General features: G+C 44.8%; 7 protein-coding genes across 7 annotated transcripts; 5 read left to right on the top strand and 2 right to left on the bottom strand.

Moving 5' to 3' along the window:
- Nucleotides 1-285: 285 nt before the first annotated feature.
- On the bottom strand, nucleotides 286-1,177 carry LOC6625454 (glutathione S-transferase 1). The gene has a single exon (XM_002050954.4). It carries the CDS (start codon nucleotides 1,092-1,094, stop codon nucleotides 378-380), a length of 717 nt encoding a protein of 238 aa, XP_002050990.1. The 5' UTR covers nucleotides 1,095-1,177; the 3' UTR covers nucleotides 286-377.
- A 950-nt stretch (nucleotides 1,178-2,127) lies between these two features.
- On the top strand, nucleotides 2,128-3,299 carry LOC6625453 (glutathione S-transferase 1). The gene has a single exon (XM_002050953.4). The coding sequence runs from the start codon at nucleotides 2,168-2,170 to the stop codon at nucleotides 2,834-2,836; it is 669 nt and encodes a 222-aa protein (XP_002050989.1). The 5' UTR covers nucleotides 2,128-2,167; the 3' UTR covers nucleotides 2,837-3,299.
- Nucleotides 3,300-3,424: 125 nt separating this feature from the next.
- Nucleotides 3,425-4,249, top strand: LOC6625452 (glutathione S-transferase 1). Its single transcript, XM_002050952.4, has one exon. The coding sequence runs from the start codon at nucleotides 3,452-3,454 to the stop codon at nucleotides 4,109-4,111; it is 660 nt and encodes a 219-aa protein (XP_002050988.1). The 5' UTR covers nucleotides 3,425-3,451; the 3' UTR covers nucleotides 4,112-4,249.
- Nucleotides 4,250-4,514: 265 nt separating this feature from the next.
- LOC116651030 (glutathione S-transferase 1) lies at nucleotides 4,515-5,289 on the top strand. The gene has a single exon (XM_032436613.2). It carries the CDS (start codon nucleotides 4,554-4,556, stop codon nucleotides 5,217-5,219), a length of 666 nt encoding a protein of 221 aa, XP_032292504.1. The 5' UTR covers nucleotides 4,515-4,553; the 3' UTR covers nucleotides 5,220-5,289.
- Nucleotides 5,290-7,112: 1,823 nt separating this feature from the next.
- LOC6625450 (glutathione S-transferase 1) lies at nucleotides 7,113-7,948 on the top strand. Its single transcript, XM_002050950.4, has one exon. It carries the CDS (start codon nucleotides 7,185-7,187, stop codon nucleotides 7,848-7,850), a length of 666 nt encoding a protein of 221 aa, XP_002050986.3. The 5' UTR covers nucleotides 7,113-7,184; the 3' UTR covers nucleotides 7,851-7,948.
- Nucleotides 7,922-9,438, bottom strand: imd (immune deficiency). The gene is made up of 2 exons (XM_002050949.4): nucleotides 8,594-9,438; nucleotides 7,922-8,519 (listed from the first exon to the last, which is right to left on the bottom strand). The coding sequence occupies exons 1-2, from the start codon at nucleotides 9,281-9,283 to the stop codon at nucleotides 8,358-8,360; spliced, it is 852 nt and encodes a 283-aa protein (XP_002050985.1). The 5' UTR covers nucleotides 9,284-9,438; the 3' UTR covers nucleotides 7,922-8,357.
- A 122-nt stretch (nucleotides 9,439-9,560) lies between these two features.
- Nucleotides 9,561-19,363, top strand: Dp1 (satellite-binding protein 1 Dp1). The gene is made up of 7 exons (XM_002050948.4): nucleotides 9,561-9,659; nucleotides 11,019-11,097; nucleotides 13,661-13,742; nucleotides 13,813-14,057; nucleotides 14,125-15,978; nucleotides 16,041-17,402; nucleotides 17,465-19,363. The coding sequence occupies exons 3-7, from the start codon at nucleotides 13,712-13,714 to the stop codon at nucleotides 17,867-17,869; spliced, it is 3,897 nt and encodes a 1,298-aa protein (XP_002050984.1). The 5' UTR covers nucleotides 9,561-9,659; nucleotides 11,019-11,097; nucleotides 13,661-13,711; the 3' UTR covers nucleotides 17,870-19,363.
- The last annotated feature ends 290 nt before the right edge of the window (nucleotides 19,364-19,653 follow it).

Genomic DNA, 19,653 nt, shown 5'->3' on the forward strand with positions numbered 1-19,653 from the left:
AAGAAAATTCATGCTTAATTTAAGCAAATGCCTAAAAGAAATGCACAAATTGTCGACACAAAAGGGCTTGAGCTTAGTTTACGCAGGCAAAATCTTGCATTCAATGAATTTTACCTCGATTTATACTAAATTTAAGAAAATTCATGCTTAATTTAAGCAAATGCCTAAGCTAAAAGCACAAATTGTAGACACAAAAGGGCATGGTTTAACGCCCATTTTCTCTGAGTGCTTCATTTGAAACAATCAATTTTTTATTAATTTAAGTTTTATTTGCTGGCATAGATATTTAAAAGTCGATACAAGCATAGACTTTATTCAAGACATTTTACATTTGTTTAAATACAAATAAAATGGGTTCATTATAGGCTGTGATTACTTTACTGCTTGCCCGCGCCGCTCTTGATGTCCTCGAAAGCCTTTTGCCAGAGCTTGTCAAACTGTTTGGGCAGCTTGGCGCGCACCAGGTCGGCAAGGCGACGCGCTCCTTGCAGATTGGCCTGCTCATAGTAGGGCAGAGCCGAGATTCGTGCCAGCCAGGCGCTCAACTTGGGATACTTGTGGGGATCCAGCGGCGCATAGCACAGATCCAGAGTGCTCAGCGTGGCGACAATGCTGAAGTCGGCAATGGTCAGCTGCTCGCCGGCCAGATAGTCGTGCCGGGCCAGAAACTGCTCGAGCAGCGCATACGACTCGTGCAGCTGGGCAATGCGCTGCTTGGGCAGCTCCGTGGCGTGCTCCTGGAAGAGCAGGCGCTGCAGCTCCTTGAAGCTGGGAAACAGAACGCCCGACTCGAAATGCAGACGCTGATCGCAAATGGCGCGTGGCAGCGGCTCGCGCGGATACAGTGCATCATTCTTGGCATATTTCTGCACCAGATAGCCAATTATGGCATGCGAGTCCCAAATGTATGCCTCGCCATCCTCCAGCAGTGGCACCGTATGCTGCGGATTCTTGCGCACAAAATCCGCCTCCAGATGCTCGCCAGCCAGCAAATCCAGCTGCCGGAACTCGTGCTCCAGCTCCAGAGCGCGCAGCGTCAAGAGCACAGCGCGCACCGGAGGACTCAGCTCCGTGCCAAACAGGATGAGCACCATGCCTGGAAGGATCTATGAAATTGTTAATGTCACTTCAAGCAATACTTTTTTGCGGATTCTGCGGCTGCTTTAGGCCAGGCCAGACAAGTTTCTACTGACAAAAGGCGAGTCGACGAGTGCATGAAACTGATTTTGGACAAGCGATTAGATAAGATTAGATACTAACTACAAGCACCACCAACTAACTGCTGGAGACGTCATAATGCTGCAAGTTTAAGTTTTTGCCTGATTGTTTATTAATGCTACGCGTTAAGTGTCTGAGCTTTGAGCTCTTATCTATGGGCACAGCCAATATTTGCAAAGAGCTCCGGGCAAGGCAAGGCTAAAATTAGTCGCTTGGCTTAAAATTGGACGGCCCCTTAAAGCAACTAACTAACTAACTAACTGTGCTAATAGATTATTAAGTCGGTCTGACAGTTTTCATGCCTCGCAGTGCATAAATTATTGAAATCAAACGAGGGTGAAAAGTTTAGAACGCAACTTGGATACCCTAGATAAACCCTATAGACTGAGGGAGTTGCTTAGCTAGAAATATGAAATACAAGAATTTTGGTTAAAAATAATTCTGATTTTTTAGGAGAATGAATAACACTTTAGAACGCAACTTGGATACCCTAGATATACCCTTTAGACTGACGGAGTTGCTTAGCTGGAAATATGAAATACAAGAATTTTAGTTAAAAATAATTCTGACTTTCTAGGAGAAAGAAAAACATTTTAGAACGCGACTTGTATACCCTAGATAAACCCTATAGACAGACGGAGTTGCTTAGCTGGAAATATGAAACTTGCGAAATAATTTTCGACTTTCTAGCAGAAGGAATACAGGGTAGCGTTAACACCCCCAAGGTAGGGCGTAGCACCTGGAATATAGGCGCATTTTAAATGTGTATCAATTATTTGCTGCCCTTCATCAAGTTGAGTTCTTCGCCTCCTACTCGATTTTTATTTTCTTATACACGTACGTGTCCCTCAAGCCAGAGGCCACGTGTCCCCGGCCAGGCTGGGGCATATATAAGGAGCTGCCGGCCAGCGCCTTGCATTTAGTCGCAATTTGTAATCAACACCGAAGCATGGGCAAACTTTTGATCTACGGCCTGGAGGCAAGTCCACCGACACGAGCCTGTCTGCTGACGCTGAAGGCGCTGGAGCTGCCCTACGATCTGGTCCCCGTTAATATACCAGCCGGTGAGCATTTGTTGCCCGAGTTCCGGCAAAAGAATCCGCAGCACACGGTGCCGTTGCTGGAGGATGACGAGGTTTGCATCTGGGATTCGCATGCCATCATGGCCTACCTGGTGGGCAAATATGCGGCAAATGATGCACTGTATCCGACGGATAGCCGCCAGCGTGCGATTGTCGATCAGCGTTTGCACTTCGATTCGGGTCTGATGTTCACCGGCGCACTGCGTCCCATTACGAGGAGTGTGCTCTTTCTGGGCGAAACGGCCATTGAACAGTCCCGCATCGATGCGGTGGCTGAGATCTATGACCTGGTCGAGCTATTTCTGGGCGATAACGATTTCGTGGCCGGCAACGAGCTGACCATAGCCGACTTTAGCTTTGTCTCGTCGATAAGTTGCCTGGCTGTCTACTTGGAGCTGGATCCGGTCAAGTATCCCAAGATCTTGGCCTGGCTGGAGCGGCTCAAGGAGCTGCCCTACTACGAGGAGGCCAACGGCGTGGGCGCCGCACAGCTGGAGGCTATGCTTAAGTCGAAGAACTTTACAATTGTCGCTTAGTTTGGGCCTTGGCTCTCATTAAATGTATGTGTGTTGACAAACAGCTAATTACACAAAATAATATTTAAAGAGCGCCCGACACTTGAGTTCTCTTCAGTTTATGATGAAATATTTGTTTGGAACAGAAACCGCTGCGTCATGGCGTGACAGCGCTTTTGGTAGTTGAAAAAAGAGCGAGCGATCACAGAGAGAGCGAAGTATTTTTTGGAGTGCGACAAGCAGAAGAGCGCAATCAGTTAACTATCTATTCAATACACATACACTTAACTTAGTTGACACTTGCATGTGCTGTGAGAGAAAGTACCAGAGCCACAAATACTTTCTATTAATTACCCATTGGACACATTTCGGAACAAAGAGCACGTAGCTTTAGCAAAGCAATATGTAATAGCACACTCACACACACATACACACTGCGACTTGTACGCTTGAATTGTTAATAAACTAACAGTAACTAGTTTTACTCTGCCAACTGTGCTCGACTTGAAAAGAGAGCAGCAAATAGAGCTCGCTCTAAAGCTGCAGCCGCTGCGCTCTCAGTAGCACACGAGCACTTTATCTCTCTATAAAAGGCATTGATGCGCCCCCTCGCCAAGCAGTTGTCGTTCTGTCAACATGGGAAAGCCAACGCTCTACGGCTTGGACGGCAGCCCCCCCGTGCGCGCCGTCAAGCTAACGCTGGCCGCATTGCAGCTGCCGTACGATTATACCGTGGTCAATACCTTGAAAATGGACCAGTTCTCCGAGGAATATCTGAAGAAGAATCCGCAGCACACGGTGCCCATGCTGGAGGATGAAGGGGCCTGCATATGGGACTCGCATGCGATAATGGCGTATCTGGTGGGCAAATACGGCAAGGACGATTCGCTGTATCCCCAGGATCTGCTCAAGCGCGCTGTCGTCGATCAGCGCCTGCACTTCGAGGGCGGCGTCGTGTTTGCCAGTGCTCTGCGCAGCATCGCAACATTGGTTTTCCACTCGAAGCCGGTGCCCAAGGAGCGCATTGAAGCCATTGTCGAGGTGTACGATTTCATGGAAGCCTTTCTCCAGGATCACAGCTACATTGCCGGCGATCAGCTGACCATTGCCGACTTCAGTCTCATCTCCTCGATCAGCTCCGCGCTGGTCTATGTGGACATCGAAGCCGTTAAATATCCCAAGCTGAGCGCATGGATCAAGCGCTTGGAGCAGCTGCCCTACTATGGGGAAAATGCCAAAGGGGCAGAGCAATATGCAGCTTTTATTAGAAGTAAAAATTATACAGTAATTGACTAAGCGAGCGGTTATCGCGTCGAACTAGCAATCGAGAAGTTGCCGGTTCAACAGCATTTGTTCGTTTTGAGTTTTTTTATTTATTTTGTTTTTATCAATTCAGCATTAAAAGACACTTTTTTTGCTTTTTGTATTTTTAAATTTTAATTATTTAATTAATTCAAAGAAAACCCATCAACAACATTTACTGATTTTTATGCAAAGCGCTCGTGACGTCACAAATCGAAGAGAGCACAATTCCTTGCATACTCTGCAGCTCGCCCAATCGAACTGATATCGACCCTCAAAGAGCGTAGGGAAATTCAAATATGTGCCCGTTAACTTTGCTTTAACTTTACTCTCTTGCAACCCTGTTCGCCTCTCTTCGAGCACGAGTGCACATATAAAAAGCGTCGTCGCGCCCCGTGCCCGGTCAGTTAACGTCGACGCGTCGATCAGGTTGAACATGGGTAAGCTAGTACTATACGGCGTGGATGCCAGCCCACCAGTGCGTGCTGTCAAGCTGACGCTGGCTGCACTGCAGCTGCCCTACGAGTACACCGTGGTCAATATCCTGAACAAGGAGCAGTACTCCGAGGCGTATCTGAAGAAGAATCCGCAGCACACGGTGCCCCTGCTGGAGGACGGAGAGGCGCTCATCTGGGACTCGCATGCCATAATCGCGTATCTGGTGGGCAAATACGGCAAGGACGACTCGCTGTATCCCAAGGATCTGCTCAAACGCGCTGTCGTGGATCAGCGCCTGCACTTCGAGGGCGGCGTCGTGTTCGCCAATGCGCTGCGCAGCATTACCAAATACGTTCTCTTCCTGGGCAAGACCGAGGTGCCCAAGGAGCGCATCGAGGCAATTACCGAGGCGTACGATTTCGTCGAGTGCTTCCTCAAGGATAACAAGTACATTGCCGGCGATCAGCTGACCATTGCCGACTTCAGTCTCATCTCGTCGATCAGCTCGCTGGTGGCCTACATCCCCATCGAGGCCACAAAGTACCCCAAGCTGAGCGCATGGATCAAGCGCTTGGAGCAGCTGCCCTACTATGCGGAAAATGCGAAGGGTGCAGGCGAGTTTGCGGCTGTTATTAAAAGCAAAAAGTTCACAATAGTTGACTGAGTGAGTGAGTCGACATTATTAGTTTTCCAATAACTTTTCAATAAATGTTTTATGATTATTAATGGTTATCTTATCATAGATAATCGATATTGTTGAAATTATTCCGTAAAAGCTCTTTGGTGTACGTAGACGGGCGAAAGAGCGAGATAGTTGCGTCTAATGAAGAGAAAACATGCATGATTTGCCAAATTACGGGTTTTGCAGGGAATTATGCTCTTTGTGCGTTATTGTGTGCATTTCTTAGTTCATAGCGCTCAGTCATTGAGCTATAAATATTTATTTATCTATTTGTACAAATTTCCCAAATTGGAAGCTTATCTCTTAAAAAAGTTAAAGCGATTGACGTTTTACTGTAACTCATAAACTGCTGCCCAATTGAGTTTGCTCTTCAAAGAGAGAGAGAGAGAGAGAGAGCGCGAAAGGTAACTATGAAATTAGCATATTAAGAGCATATGCCAAATATTTTGGCAGCTGCTGTAAAAGCTCTTCTCACACTTCAGTGATGGTTCAGCTGACGAGTCGGCAACATGATCAAGCTGAAGCTGTGTGACCTCGATCCCAGTACGTAAACGCACGGAATTGCAGAAGAATCCGCAGCACACGATTTCGTGCAGGCTTGACCATTGACGACTTTGGTCTTATCTCGTCGATTGATGCCGTTAAATATCCCAAGCTCTAATCTTGGATGTAGCGCAGAGCACAGCTGCCGGTGTATGCAGAAAATGCCAAAGGAGCGGGACTTTTTGTGCAACGTTCACAGTGGCCACATAACGGCAGAGACGAGTGGGAACAGTCACAACAAAGTTCACAGTGGCCACACATAAAAAAAGAGAAGAGTGGGAACAGCAGCAAATGCTGAGCACGTGTTAAATAAAAACAACAGTAAGGCATACGTGAGCGGGAACTCTCTTTATTTGACAAAATCGCAGGTAAGGAATATAAAAAGCATCATTGACAATAGCTTACTCTTAAAAATACTTTAAATCGCTCTCTTAGCTTAAGGCAGCAGTTAGCCTAGAAGAAGTCTTATCTTTGCGCTCTTAACTTTAAGCTTAACATTTAACATTTATTAGATTCCTTGAGTCATTTTGTAATTTAGAAGATTGATTATGATATGCTAGTATATACATATATATTTATCTGTATATAGTTATCTAATCTGAAGCTCTTTAAATGTTAAAACTTTTGATCTTAGCTTGTGTCCTTATGACCTTCAATATAATAATTGAAATATAAACTGTTAGTTAGAGGAGCACTGACCTTTTTCCGATTGGCTTAAAATACCTGCGCCGCACTTACCTTACACATTTTGTGGGTTATCAACAACAGTTATCAGTTTATCGACTTGATTCTCTTATCGCGCTGATAAGCTAAAAACAAAAAAAAAAAAAAACAGTGTCATTGCATTGAAAAAAAATATAGACAGGTTTTCCAAGAATTCCGCAAATAACTTTAATCGTTTGTTATATAAGCGCAAATAATGATAAACATTAGAAAACAATTGTTTATAGAATGGAATTTGTCTGAGTTTGAGTTTTAGAAACGTTTCTTAGACCCAAACGCAGGAACAATCGATCGAAAGTAGAACTTTTACCATTTGAGCATTTGAGATTTTATTTGATTATCTTGTTTGTTTACATAATTAATTGGAAATGGTATCTAAAAAAGAGACTGTTCAATTATAAATAATTGACAAGTCAAGTGCCGCCCCTACTGTACGTACAATATATTAAAATGGATGCATGCTAGTCCGGCAAGCCCCTCGGATTACGGGATTGACAGTCGCGACAGCTGAAAAACTATATACATACATTTATAAACAACGAAACGAAACGGAATTAAATGATATAGTAATTAATGCAAGCAGCGATTCGCACACGATTACGGGTTGAGATAGAGAGAAAGAGAGCTTCAGTCCAGCTACAGCCGTACGAGCTCACAGACGTCTCTCGACTTGGCATAAAAATGGGTAAACTGGTATTGTATGGCCTGGAGCCGAGTCCACCGGTGCGTGCCTGCAAGATGACCCTGCACGCGCTGGGTCTGCAGTACGAGTACAGGCTGATCAATCTGCTGGCCGGTGAGCACAGGAACAGGGAGTATACGCTGAAGAATCCACAGCACACGGTGCCCATGCTGGAGGATGATGGCAAATGCATCTGGGATTCGCATGCCATAATGGCGTATCTGGTGCGCAAATACGGCAAAGATGATGCACTGTATCCCAGGGATTTCTATAAGCGTGCCGTCGTTGATCAGCGCCTGCACTTCGAGTCGGGCGTCATATTCCAAGGCTGTATACGCAACATAGCCCTGCCCGTGTTCTATCGCAACGAGACGGAGGTGCCGCGCAGCAAAATCGAGGCCATCTACGAGGTGTACGATTTTCTGGATGCATTCCTGGACAAACAAAACTATTTGTGCGGCAGCACGCTCACCCTGGCCGACTACAGCTGCATCTCGTCGGTGGCCAGCCTGCTGGGCCTGGCGCCCATCGAACAGAGGCGTTATCCACGGCTCAGCGGCTGGGTGTCGCGCATGGAACAGCTGCCGGACTATCAGTCCGTCAATGGCAATGGCGCGCAAATGTTAATTGATATGTTTAGCGCAAAGATCACAAAGATCGTTTGAGTGAGATTTGCCACGAATTTACATACATACATATTATATATATATATATACATATATATATATCAACTTGATTACATAATAAAAGGCGCACAGATGTACGGCTTGTTTATTGTCTGTAGATTACTTGGGTGAAAAATGCATATTGCACAACGAACTTGCACTCGAAATATCACATTTGGAAACAAATAAAGTTGCTTGAGGACAAACTAGTTAGGCACTTATTCGAAGTTTACATATACATATACATATATATATATATATATTAACGGTATTTAACAATATGCCGTTTGTCAAAATTGGTTGTCAAATTTTTAACAAATAATATTGCACAGAAAAATAATGCTTAAGTGCACAGAAAAGGGCGTGACAAATATGTACTAAAACTTATAAGTTTTAACAACTAAATTAGAGGCCTAACTAAGACCGCTCCGAAATGCCCTGTTATTTTGTTTTTCATCTTGCTTCTTCCTGTTTGTTTTGTCGTTTCTTTTTTTTTTTCGTGATCAGCTAACTGGACGTCTTGCGCTTCTCGAGCGCCTTCCAAACCAGTTTCATGCGCTGCACACACTCGCGATGCTGGCTTTCCCACAGCAGCGTGGTGAGTCGTCCCACGGTGGCGACCCCGTCATCCGCTCCGCGCACCCACATCAGCAGCAATTGGTAGATGACCTGCAAGCAAAAGCGTAAGGCGCAGCTTATCAGCTGGAAAAACAGTTGTGAAATATGTTGATTGACTGACTGACCTCCTTGATGTTGCCGTGCATTTGATGATCGATAATCGCCTGCTCGATCTGACCTTCGGAATGGCCAAGTTCGCGCATAATATGCTTCCAGCCCTCGCCCAGATGCGTGGCGACCGTGTCGAGCAGTCGCTCGTCGGGCTCCTGCTGGGACTGCATCATGGCCACAATGCTGACCGTTTTGCGCGGCACATGACGTTTACCATCGGCTGGTGGAATGGCGCTCGCCACCTCCTCTGTGGTGCTGGTGCTGCCTTTGCGTGAGCTGCAGGCGCTCAGGTTTTGATTAAAATTATAAACTGAGCCAAAATGCAAATTGCTGGCATTCGAGAAGTTCATCACCACCTGTTGCTGTGCACTGTGCACATTCATGGTGTTCATTGTGTTGTTGTTGTTGCCGCTGCTGCTGCCGCTGCTGCTGCCATTGACCAGCGCGTTGCCCGGTATCTGCGCGGATTGCACCACATCCATGGAATTGTAATTGGGATCGGAGAGTTCGCGCAACACCGATTCGGTTAGATCTGCTGATGCTGTTGGCGTATTGGAGGGCAGCGATAGGGCGCCGCTATTGTTATCCGTCTCGCTGATCGGCAATGCATCTGTTTCTAGTCGTCCTTCCGAATTCATATTTGTTGTGTGCGCCTCTTTGTTGCCGCCAAAGATATTGGGCAGCAAACTCTTTAGTTTTGGCATATTGTGTTTGCCGCGTGAGAAATTTGATTGTGCTATAAATAGTTTGTGCTTTCGGAAATGCCAAGAGAACGGGTGTTTTCCGTGCTAATAGAGTAAGACCACAAAAAAAGTCACTCGCTCTTTTTTTTTCGTTTTTTTTTTGTCTTTGTTGTGAATGGCGCTATGGATGGCAACAAGTCGGACAGGCGTTGCCACTTTTGTTATCGATAGCTGCGCCAGCGAAACACCCACAATATGCCAACCGACTGGCAACACCGAATTTCTTTTACCCGCAGCGCTGCCACTGCGAAACCGCCATGTGGCAACACGCTGCATTTTGCCACGTTCGCTCAGTTGCTCATTCATTCACTTTACTTGGAGTTGATATCCGTTTCGTGTGCGTATTGCAGTTCTAAGTAGAAAGTTTAAACTTAAATTAATAAAAACCATTTTAAACAAATGCGTTTAAATACCAAAACAAACTGTGCGCGCTTAAATTAGCAATTTCAATTGCACAAGTTAAAAAAAAATGTGCTTAAATTTACTATTGTGTGGGCCGCAAGGCGGCGGCGACTAGAGAGAAAATTGAGGCCGCGGCTGCCGCAACGTGGAAACTTCTTGCTTGCATTTTACAAATAATTTAGTCTAATGCCCATGTTCGACTGAAAATGCCGAATATGTTACATATATAAAAATCGCTTTAAATCATTCGAATGAAAACAACGTGTTTTTCAATAGTATTATCACCGCACGGGCTGTCTGTCGCTGTCGTCGTCGTCGTCGTCGTCGTCACACATATGCAGGGCACGGGCACTCACTCACACGCACACAGTGAAAGACACAAAAGTCAGAGCCATATTTCGTTGTCCGCTGTGGCGGTTGCGGCGGCGGAGACTACAACGTCGTCCACGCATACACCAATAAAACTATGCACACACGTACATACTTATGTATATGTGTGTCTATGTCCGATTGACAGCAGCGGGAGCAGCAACAGCAGACATACATACATAGTTGGCGGTGGCGGCGGATTTTGTATTTGTGTTAGTGCGCGCGTGCCTTTGTATGAGTGTCTGTGTGTGTGCGTGTGTGTGTGTGTGTGAGCGTGAGCCATACGATTTTTGAACTTTTAGTATTTCGTCTTTCACATACATACAGTACATCTAACCAAAATGCCCAAATTTTAAAGTGGCCCCCACACGATCAAACAAGTTGAAACCTTAACAGGCCTTTCACCCAAATAAAGCGACAGCACTCACTCGTACAGAACATTTAGTACTAATACCCACTCAGCGCTCTTTCTCGCTTACTCGTTCGCTTCCGCCTACGCACACACACACACACACACACATATATATATATATTTTATGCTCCAGTTTTGTGCGCTCAACTGCAGTAAAAACAATAATTGTCCAATAAGTGGCCCGCATGTTTATGCATAAAGGTCGCCGCAAGCTTCTGCAATAGGGCAGCGGTCGCTCTCTCCCGCTCTTCCTGTCATTCCGGACTCTCTGGAATTTATGCACATTTCTGTTATTAAACACGGCAGCGGCTTGCCAACGTTGCCATATGCTCCACCAAATTGCATTCAGTGTAGCGCATTTGGGGCGGCAGCACAAAAACATGTTTTTCCTTTTGTTATTTGTTTCATATTAAAGGGTGGCATCTTTATTGCCTTTTGCTGTTTTACATGTTGCGATGCACTTAACATATACCACATTAAATAATTAAAACTCTTGTGTATTGTGTATTCCAGCTGGAGACACGCCAAGTTGATCAAACTGGATTTTGTTAAAGGACAAATATAGGCCGGATTTTTTGGATTTTACAGTACAGTAAGTTGAACAACCTGCAACCACTAAAAAACCAAAAAAATAATACAAAAAATAACGTTACCGTACATAACTCCACACAATATTTTGTATACATTTGCATAATTTAGCATTTTTAAACACAGCCAGTGCTGCCTAACTGCAGCCAGTATAAAAGCTAGTTTTCGAAATGAGCAATATAAAAAAAATGCTATAAATACCGCTGAGTCTTTAAAAAAAAAAGCCATATTCAGCGTGGTAAAAGCAACGCTGTTGCCAGCTAAAAGAAGTAAATGTCTTCTTTTTCAGGTATGCAGTCGACTTTCATGCAAAACTGGCTACGTCAAGGTTTTTTTTTTTTTAGCTTACTCTTTTGTACATATGTACATATAGCTGCTTTTGCACATCTGACAGCATGGAGTACCTTTAAGCCAAAAAAGCAGACACAATTTGTTTAAATAACAGCATTTAAATTAATATTGGTCTAAGCAACTTACCAAAAGAAAGAAGAAAGAAAAAAATAAGAGTTTCTTTATGTAAATGTGCATGGAAAATGCCCAAGCTGAACTTTGGCTGTCTTGACGACATCAACGTCGCTGCAGCGCATGCATATGTATATAAACATTTGCATGTGCACATGTGTGTGTTTGTGTTATTTTTTGTTACCTGTGTCTTTTTTTTATTTTCGTGCTGCCTCGAAAGGTGCCAAGCCACCAATACTAAAACGACGACGACACGAAAAATCAAGAAGTGCGCATGCAGCGTTGAACACAAACACATACATACATACGTACACACACACACACACACACACGCACACACTTGCCGATCGTTTTATGTAGTTGCCGGCTATCATCCGGTTTTATAGCTCCCCCCTCCTTATAACCGCCCAGCGCTTCATCAAGCTAGACTCCCTCTCCCTCTCTCGCTTGCTCGCTTACATTTAGCGTGTTTCTTCTTTTGACACATTTTTATACGCTTATGCGTGTGGAGCATCAATGACATTGTCATGCAGTTTGTAATGCATGAGCATGTATCAGGAGAAATTTAGCTTTGGCGCTGTTTGGTTTAGTTTTTTTTAGGCAGCAATAAGAAAATAAAATTCATAGTTTGGCTTAATAGTTTTGCAATATGAACTCTACAAATTGTTGTGTTGGTAAAGCCTATATAGGGTATCTCGACATCGGCTTGGCACAGATGGATTTTCTTTTCTTTTCGTTCATTTTGTGTGTACGTGAAGCCAATGGCGGTGATAGTGGCAACGTCTTTTGTTGTTCTTCTGGCTGCTGCTAAAGCAGAAGAAAAATGTAGGCTAAAAAACTTGTTGGGCGCTGATTTAGAAAACCACACACACACACTCACACACACACACGCACGCATGGACAACCAGCTTGGAACAAGTGCATGTCTTTAACGGTATTCAGATGAAATCGTTCGTAACAAAGAATGCTGCTACTCTCGATCTCTCTCTTTCTCTCTCTCTGTTAGACAAGCTTTGTGGCCGTTTCTTAACCTTTCACTGGTCCAAACCGGACATTTTCTGGCAGTGTTTATATAACATGCACTAGTATTAGTGCACTTACACTGTACATACCTCTGTATTTATGCGTTTGTATTTATATCTTGGCTCGTTATCAGCCAGATCGATAGCTATCAGCTACATATTTGCTTTGAAAACTTTTGCCAGCGTGTCCGCTGATAGAGCACCAAAACTGTCCACTTATCAGCCGATGCTCAAAAGCCGACCTCCACATGGAGTCAACATATACACACATACGTACACCCATACATACATAAATACATAAATTTATAGGTTAGCTTGTATATACCCATTATTATTTGGCATAGCCATTACGTGGCCATTTCGCATTTTGTATAGTTAAGAACTAATGTCTAGCGTTCAAATAGAATTGGTTTATCAGCTGAGCAAGTCGAGGCCCCGCCCTCCTTCCGCCTCTATACCTAGTAAAGCACGCTGTTATCATTCGAGCGTCAACGACATGCGGGTCGCAGTCTTATCAAGACCAAAGTAGATTCTCATGTGCCTAATGCCTGTGTTTCTGGTTTATCTAGGATTTATTTTCGTTCGCTACCAGGCGAGCGAGCAGCAAAAGAAAATAAAAAGAATATATGTATATGTGTATATATGTGTGCATATGTCCACATATATAGCTCAGCTTTCACAAAGTTCAGTTAAATGCTAAGCGACAGTTGTACAAACAAAAAAATAACATAAAAATTATACCATTTGTTTGTCATTTGAAACTTTAGGTATTTCAACTAATACAATACCTCGTAAACAAATGTATTTTAGATAAATATGAGAGCTTATTGGGTCAGCAGTATGATTGCAGATCGATTATATAAATGTAAATATGTCCATGAATACGTACACAAATTCCTGTAGAGATAGGAAAACAAACAAGTGCTAAAGGGATCACAAAGTATGGATATACTATAAGACTTATTGCCCTATATATATAATTTATAATACCTTATATGCTGGGCGAGTATTTTATAAATTCTTAGTTCTATATATGACATCTTCTTATACCCTGTATTTTCTTGGTTTTTTTTTTATTTGCAGTGTTACTGTAACGACTTGGAACGAAAAAGGACTCTTCTCTTTTTTTAAGTAATGCAAGCAGCAGTCATGGAGGAATCTAACGGTAAACCAGACTCAATCGAATCCTTTTGGAACAGCACTAATTATATTATTATTTATTTTGTTTTCTGTAGCAACTAACATTGAGCAACAACCAAACGCACTCAACAATGGCCAGGAGCTGGTGTCGTCCAACGAGCAGCCATCGTCGCCCACTCCGGTGGCCACGCCCACCAGCAGCACCAGCACTGGCAATGCCACGCCCGCATTTAGCTATGACGATCTGTTCCCGGCTCTGCCGACGAACTCATCCGCAGCCGCGCCCCTTGGCCCCGCTGCGCCGGCAATTGCGCGTGTAACCAGCTCGCAGAAAACTCAGGTGAGTGCAACATGTGCAACATCTGTCATGTTGAATGCCACTGATTGCCGCATCTTGCCATTTGTAGGTTCTGCATGTGCCCATGGAGGAGCGCAAGTCGACGGAATCTGAGAAATTCGGCGAGGGCGAGTCGAAGCGCATCTGCCAGCAGATAACGAAGGAGACGGGCGCCCAGATTGAGATTGTCAGCGGCAAGAATCAATCGCTCACGTTCCTCATTAAGGGCAAGCAGAGTGAACTGCTCGATGCGCGTCGCAAGATCCTGATGAGCTTCTCGACGCAGGCCAGCCGCCAGGTGAACGTACCCCGTGAACATTATCGCGTCATTCTGGGCAAACGCGGCGAGCGGCTGCGTGAGCTTGAGCGTCTCACCTCGACGCGCATCAATATACCCCATCAGGGTGATGAGAGCGATGTGATAACCATTGCCGGCACCAAGGAGGGCATTGAACGTGCCGAGCAGGAGATACGCCAATTGTCCGCGGAGCAATATAAAAAGTCATCGGATCGGACGACGGTGCCGAAGATCTATCATCCGTTCATTGTGGGCCCCTACAATGAAAATCTGAACAAGCTGCAGGAGGAGACGGGTGCCAAGATCAATGTGCCACCGCAGCAGGTGCAAAAGGAGGAGATCATCATTTCGGGCGAAAAGGAAGCTGTTGCCGCCGCCAAGGCAAAGGTGGAGGCCATCTACAAGGAGATGGAGAAGAAATGCTCAACGGTTAGCGTTGAGGTGGCCAAGCCCCAGCATCGCTATGTCATCGGACCCAAAGGCTCCACAATTGCTGAGATCCTGCAGCTGACTGGCGTGTCCGTTGAGATGCCGCCCAATGACTCCATCTTGGAGACGATAACACTGCGTGGACCCCAAGTGGCGCTGGGTAATGCACTCACCGTTGTCTACCAGAAGGCCAACTCGGTGAAATCTGTGGAGATCAATGCGCCGCATTGGATACACAAGTATGTGATCGGACGCAAGGGTGCCAACATGAAGCAGCTCGAGGAGGATTGCCCCAATGTGAATGTTAACTGCTTGGAGAACAAGATCAAGCTGGAGGGCGATCCCGAGAATGTGGACAGGGCTGTCTCCTATCTGAATGACATCATACGCAACTATGAGGAGAATTTCACGTACGAGGTGATGACCGTGAATCCATCGTACTACAAGCATATTATTGGCAAGGCGGGCGCCAATGTGAATCGCCTCAAGGATGAACTGAAGGTGAACATCAATATTGAAGAGCGCGAGGGCCAGAACAATATACGCATCGAAGGACCCAAGGAGGGTGTGCGCCAAGCGCAGCTTGAATTACAAGAAAAAATCGACAAACTGGAAAACGAAAAGTCAAAGGATGTGATCATCGATCGTCGCCTGCATCGCTCCATTATCGGCGCCAAGGGCGAGAAGATTCGTGAGGTGAAGGATCGTTATCGCCAGGTAACAATAACGATACCCACACCACAGGAGAACACCGATATTGTGAAATTGCGCGGACCCAAGGAGGATGTGGACAAATGCCATAAGGATCTACTGAAGCTCGTCAAGGAAATCCAGGAGTCATCGCACATCATCGAAGTGCCAATTTTCAAGCAATTCCACAAGTTTGTCATCGGCAAGGGCGGCGCCAACATCAAGAAGATCCGCGACGAGACCCAAACGAAAATCGATCTGCCCGCCGAGGGTGATACCAACGAGGTGATTGTTATTACGGGCAAAAAAGAGAACGTACTGGAGGCCAAGGAGCGCATCCAAAAGATTCAGAACGAACTCTCTGATATTGTCACCGAAGAGGTGCAAATTTCGCCCAAATACTACAACTCCATCATTGGCACCGGCGGCAAACTGATATCCTCCATTATGGAGGAGTGCGGCGGCGTCACAATCAAGTTCCCCAACAGCGATTCCAAGAGCGATAAGGTAGGTGCAGCAATCGGCGGTATTCCACAGCCATTCTAATCTTAAATTCTTGACTCTCACAGGTGACCATTCGTGGTCCCAAAGATGATGTGGAGAAGGCGAAGGCCCAGCTGCTGGAGCTGGCGAACGAGAGGCAGCAGGCCTCGTTCAGCGTTGAGGTGCGCGCCAAACAGCAGCATCATAAATTCCTCATTGGCAAGAATGGTGCCTCCATACGCAAGATTCGGGATGCGACGGGTGCACGCATCATCTTTCCCTCTAACGAGGATAGCGACAAGGAGGCCATCATTATTATTGGCAAGGAGGAGAGCGTGAACAAGGCCAAAGAGCAGCTGGAGGCGATCATCAAGGAGTGCGATGAGGTTACCGAGGGCGAGGTTACCGTTGATCCCAAGCACCACAAGCACTTTGTGGCCAAGCGCGGCACCATTTTGCATCGCATCTCTGAGGAGTGCGGCGGCGTGATGATATCTTTCCCGCGCCCCGGCACCAACTCCGACAAGGTGACAATCAAGGGCGCCAAGGAGTGCATCGAGGCGGCCAAGCAGCGCATCGAGGAGACTGTCGCCGATCTGGAGGCGCAGACAACCATTGAGGTGGTCATACCCCAACGCCAGCATCGCACCATAATGGGCGCACGCGGTTTCAAGGTGCAGCAGGTCACCTCCGAGTTCGATGTGCAGATCAAGTTCCCCGATCGTGATGCCACCGAACCCGTCGAGGGTCTGACCAACGGCGTGAACGGTGATGGCAGCGAGGGCGGCGAGGGTGAGCCCAGCGCGGCGCCGGTGCGTCAATGCGATGTTATTCGCATCACCGGACGCATCGAGAAGTGCAATGCAGCCAAGCAGGCGCTGATCGATCTAATACCAATCGAGGAAGAGCTGAATGTTCCTTTCGATCTGCATCGCACCATCATTGGACCGCGTGGCGCCAATGTGCGTCAGTTCATGTCCACGCACGATGTGCATGTCGAGCTGCCGCCCAGCGACCTCAAGTCGGACATCATTAAGGTTTCCGGCACGCCAGCACGCGTGGCCGAGGCACGAGAGGCACTCGAGAAGATGATTGAGGATTACGAGGCAGATCGTGCTGATCGCGAGCTGCGCTCATTTGTGCTCCAAGTAGAAGTCGATCCAGAGTATCACTCCAAGCTCATTGGTCGCCAGGGCGCTGTCATTAATAAGCTGCGCGCCGATCACGACGTCAACATTTCGCTGCCCAAGCGCGATGATCCCAATCAGCGCATCATTTCCATTACCGGCTACCAGGCCAAGGCCGAGGCAGCACGCGATGCCATCCTGGAAATTGTCGGTGAATTGCAGACGCTGCATCGCGATGTCATCGAAATCGATACGCGCATCCATTCGCACATTATTGGCCATCGTGGACGCACCATTCGCAAGATCATTGACGATTACAAGGTGAGCCCTGAAAATCTAATGATTATATTTAATCAATACATTTTTTTGTGTTCCAAACTTAGGTGGACATCAAGTTCCCATCTGCCGATGATCCTCAAGCCAATCCGAATGCTGTGACCATCATTGGCAAGGAGGAGGATGTGGAGAATGCCAAGGAAATGCTCTTGAGCATGGCCGAGGATTATGAGCGCGATTATTTGGAGAATTTGCCGCCATCACCGCAACCGCAGACTGTCGGTGCCTTCCTCACTGGCGGCGCCGGCGCCAGTTCTGGCTCTGCTGGTGCTGGTGGTGGCAGCAACGAGAACGGTTTCATCATCAAGGATGCACCGTGGGAGAAGAAACAGCAGGCCAAGAATCTAACTGCACCCAATACCCAATCGCAGGAGGATTTCCCAGTCTTCGCTGCTGGCGGTGCTTCAGTTGCGGCCACGCCCATTACCTCCGTGTGGGGACCGAAGAACTAAGCAGTAGTCCAATCAGCGGCAGCCGCAGAGTGCGACGGGGATTTTGGGTAACGGAACAGAACGGAACGGAACGGGCGGGCGTACTGTCGGGCGTTGAGCAGCAACAGCAGGCGTGCTCGAACGAGGTCCTTAGTCGAAAACTAGTGTCAAAAATGGTACAGGTTGTCTCTCTCTCTCTCACTCTCAATCTCTTTCCCCTCTCAATCACTCTCTGTCTCTCTTGTTCACTCACTCCCAGGAGCTTTTCTACAATGCAATTCAAAAACAAACGAAAAATGATAAAAACTATTTTTGTATAATTTGATACAGAGAAACTCTGACCCCACACACATGAACACACCAACACACACAACATGCTCAGACACTTGAAATTGCATTTATACATAGAAAGAAAAAGAAAACAAAAAGAAACATTATATTAGCGCCAGATTTTGCTCCCATTTGTCCTTGTTCCTGCCCATTTGTTGCCTTACCCTCCTGTCCCCTTCCTCAAAATATGACTTAAATGCCAATTTCTTTTTATAACCATATTTCAATGCATAATATTCTAATTAGTTCAAGCTACTTAACATTAAGCAGAAAGTTCAACAAATGTTTTGTTAAAAGTGGTTGCAACAACATATTTAATTGATTGAAAACATGATATTTTATGGAAAAAAAAAAAAAACAATAACAAATTACGGTCAAGAACGATTTATAATTGTAAGCATAAAATGTTAAATATTTACTATTGCGATTGCTGCTCTATTTTTTATTACAAATCTATTGTTTGTTTATTAATTTTTTTTTTTAGTGCCGTGTGTTTCTTTCTTGAAGTGACACGCCGCCAATCCGAACCGAGTTATAAGTTTACTATATTTCGCCTCTTTTGGGAAAGTGCATGGTAAAAAAAAAAAAAAAAGAAACGTTTGTAATTGTATAAAGAAGTGAGAACGAACACTCAAATTGAAATGATGAGAAATTGAATTGGAACAGCGATTAACTGAATTGAATTACACAAAAGCATGTACTTTGAAATTATAATATATATTCATATATATATATATCTACACATATATTTACATATATATATATATATATATATATATATAGATTATTTAACGCACGCCTGCTTCTGCTCCAACAACCAACAACAACCAGCTTTATATCCCACACAAACCCCATTCACATTTCAAAATGAATACAAACATTTTAATTTTGTGCAATCTTCTTGATTTATATTAAATTGTTTTCGACTTATATTTGCCACTTAACAACTTTCAACACACACACACACACACATATATATATATATATATATATATATACATATATACACACGGCGCTCAGACCCTGTTTATGATTTGAAGTTGAAACACAAAGTATGAAAAATTCAAACAAAATAAAAAAATATTACAATTTTTTACTTACCATTCAATATAAAACAAATACAAAAAATATATAAAAAAAAAAAATAAAAACAAAATAAAACCAATAAAAAACGTAAACAATTTATATATAGTTTGATTTCTTGAGTTCAATTTTATTTTAGTTTTTCTGTTGCCTTTTGCTTTTATGCGGAAATTTCTTTCGACATGTGAAAAAACGAATAAGCAAAAAGAAAACACCAAGAAAAAAAGAACAGACCTGATATTGTAAATTTTTTAAAATATACATATTTACAACCAACTGCATTAGTAACTTTAAGAAACGTAGTAAATACAAAACAAAGTATATAAATGTATATATTTTCCTATATTAACGGACGTAAATCAAATGTAAACGTTAACGAAGCGACGACGAAA

The sequence above is a fragment of the Drosophila virilis genome, chromosome 5 (assembly GCF_030788295.1).
Source record: "Drosophila virilis strain 15010-1051.87 chromosome 5, Dvir_AGI_RSII-ME, whole genome shotgun sequence".
Lineage (NCBI taxonomy): Eukaryota > Metazoa > Arthropoda > Insecta > Diptera > Drosophilidae > Drosophila > Drosophila virilis.

What these genes read in the sequence shown, in the direction of transcription:
- LOC6625454 (XM_002050954.4), bottom strand. Translation starts at nt 1,094, where the DNA reads ATGGTGCTCATCCTGTTTGGCACGGAGCTGAGTCCTCCGGTGCGCGCT.
- LOC6625453 (XM_002050953.4), top strand. Translation starts at nt 2,168, where the DNA reads ATGGGCAAACTTTTGATCTACGGCCTGGAGGCAAGTCCACCGACACGA.
- LOC6625452 (XM_002050952.4), top strand. Translation starts at nt 3,452, where the DNA reads ATGGGAAAGCCAACGCTCTACGGCTTGGACGGCAGCCCCCCCGTGCGC.
- LOC116651030 (XM_032436613.2), top strand. Translation starts at nt 4,554, where the DNA reads ATGGGTAAGCTAGTACTATACGGCGTGGATGCCAGCCCACCAGTGCGT.
- LOC6625450 (XM_002050950.4), top strand. Translation starts at nt 7,185, where the DNA reads ATGGGTAAACTGGTATTGTATGGCCTGGAGCCGAGTCCACCGGTGCGT.
- imd (XM_002050949.4), bottom strand. Translation starts at nt 9,283, where the DNA reads ATGCCAAAACTAAAGAGTTTGCTGCCCAATATCTTTGGCGGCAACAAA. An exon ending in TGCACGGCAACATCAAGGAG is followed by an intron (nt 8,520 to 8,593) that starts GTCAGTCAGTCA and finishes TTTTGCTTGCAG; the next exon opens with GTCATCTACCAATTGCTGCT.
- Dp1 (XM_002050948.4), top strand. Translation starts at nt 13,712, where the DNA reads ATGCAAGCAGCAGTCATGGAGGAATCTAACG. An exon ending in AGTCATGGAGGAATCTAACG is followed by an intron (nt 13,743 to 13,812) that starts GTAAACCAGACT and finishes TGTTTTCTGTAG; the next exon opens with CAACTAACATTGAGCAACAA. An exon ending in AGATCATTGACGATTACAAG is followed by an intron (nt 17,403 to 17,464) that starts GTGAGCCCTGAA and finishes TTCCAAACTTAG; the next exon opens with GTGGACATCAAGTTCCCATC.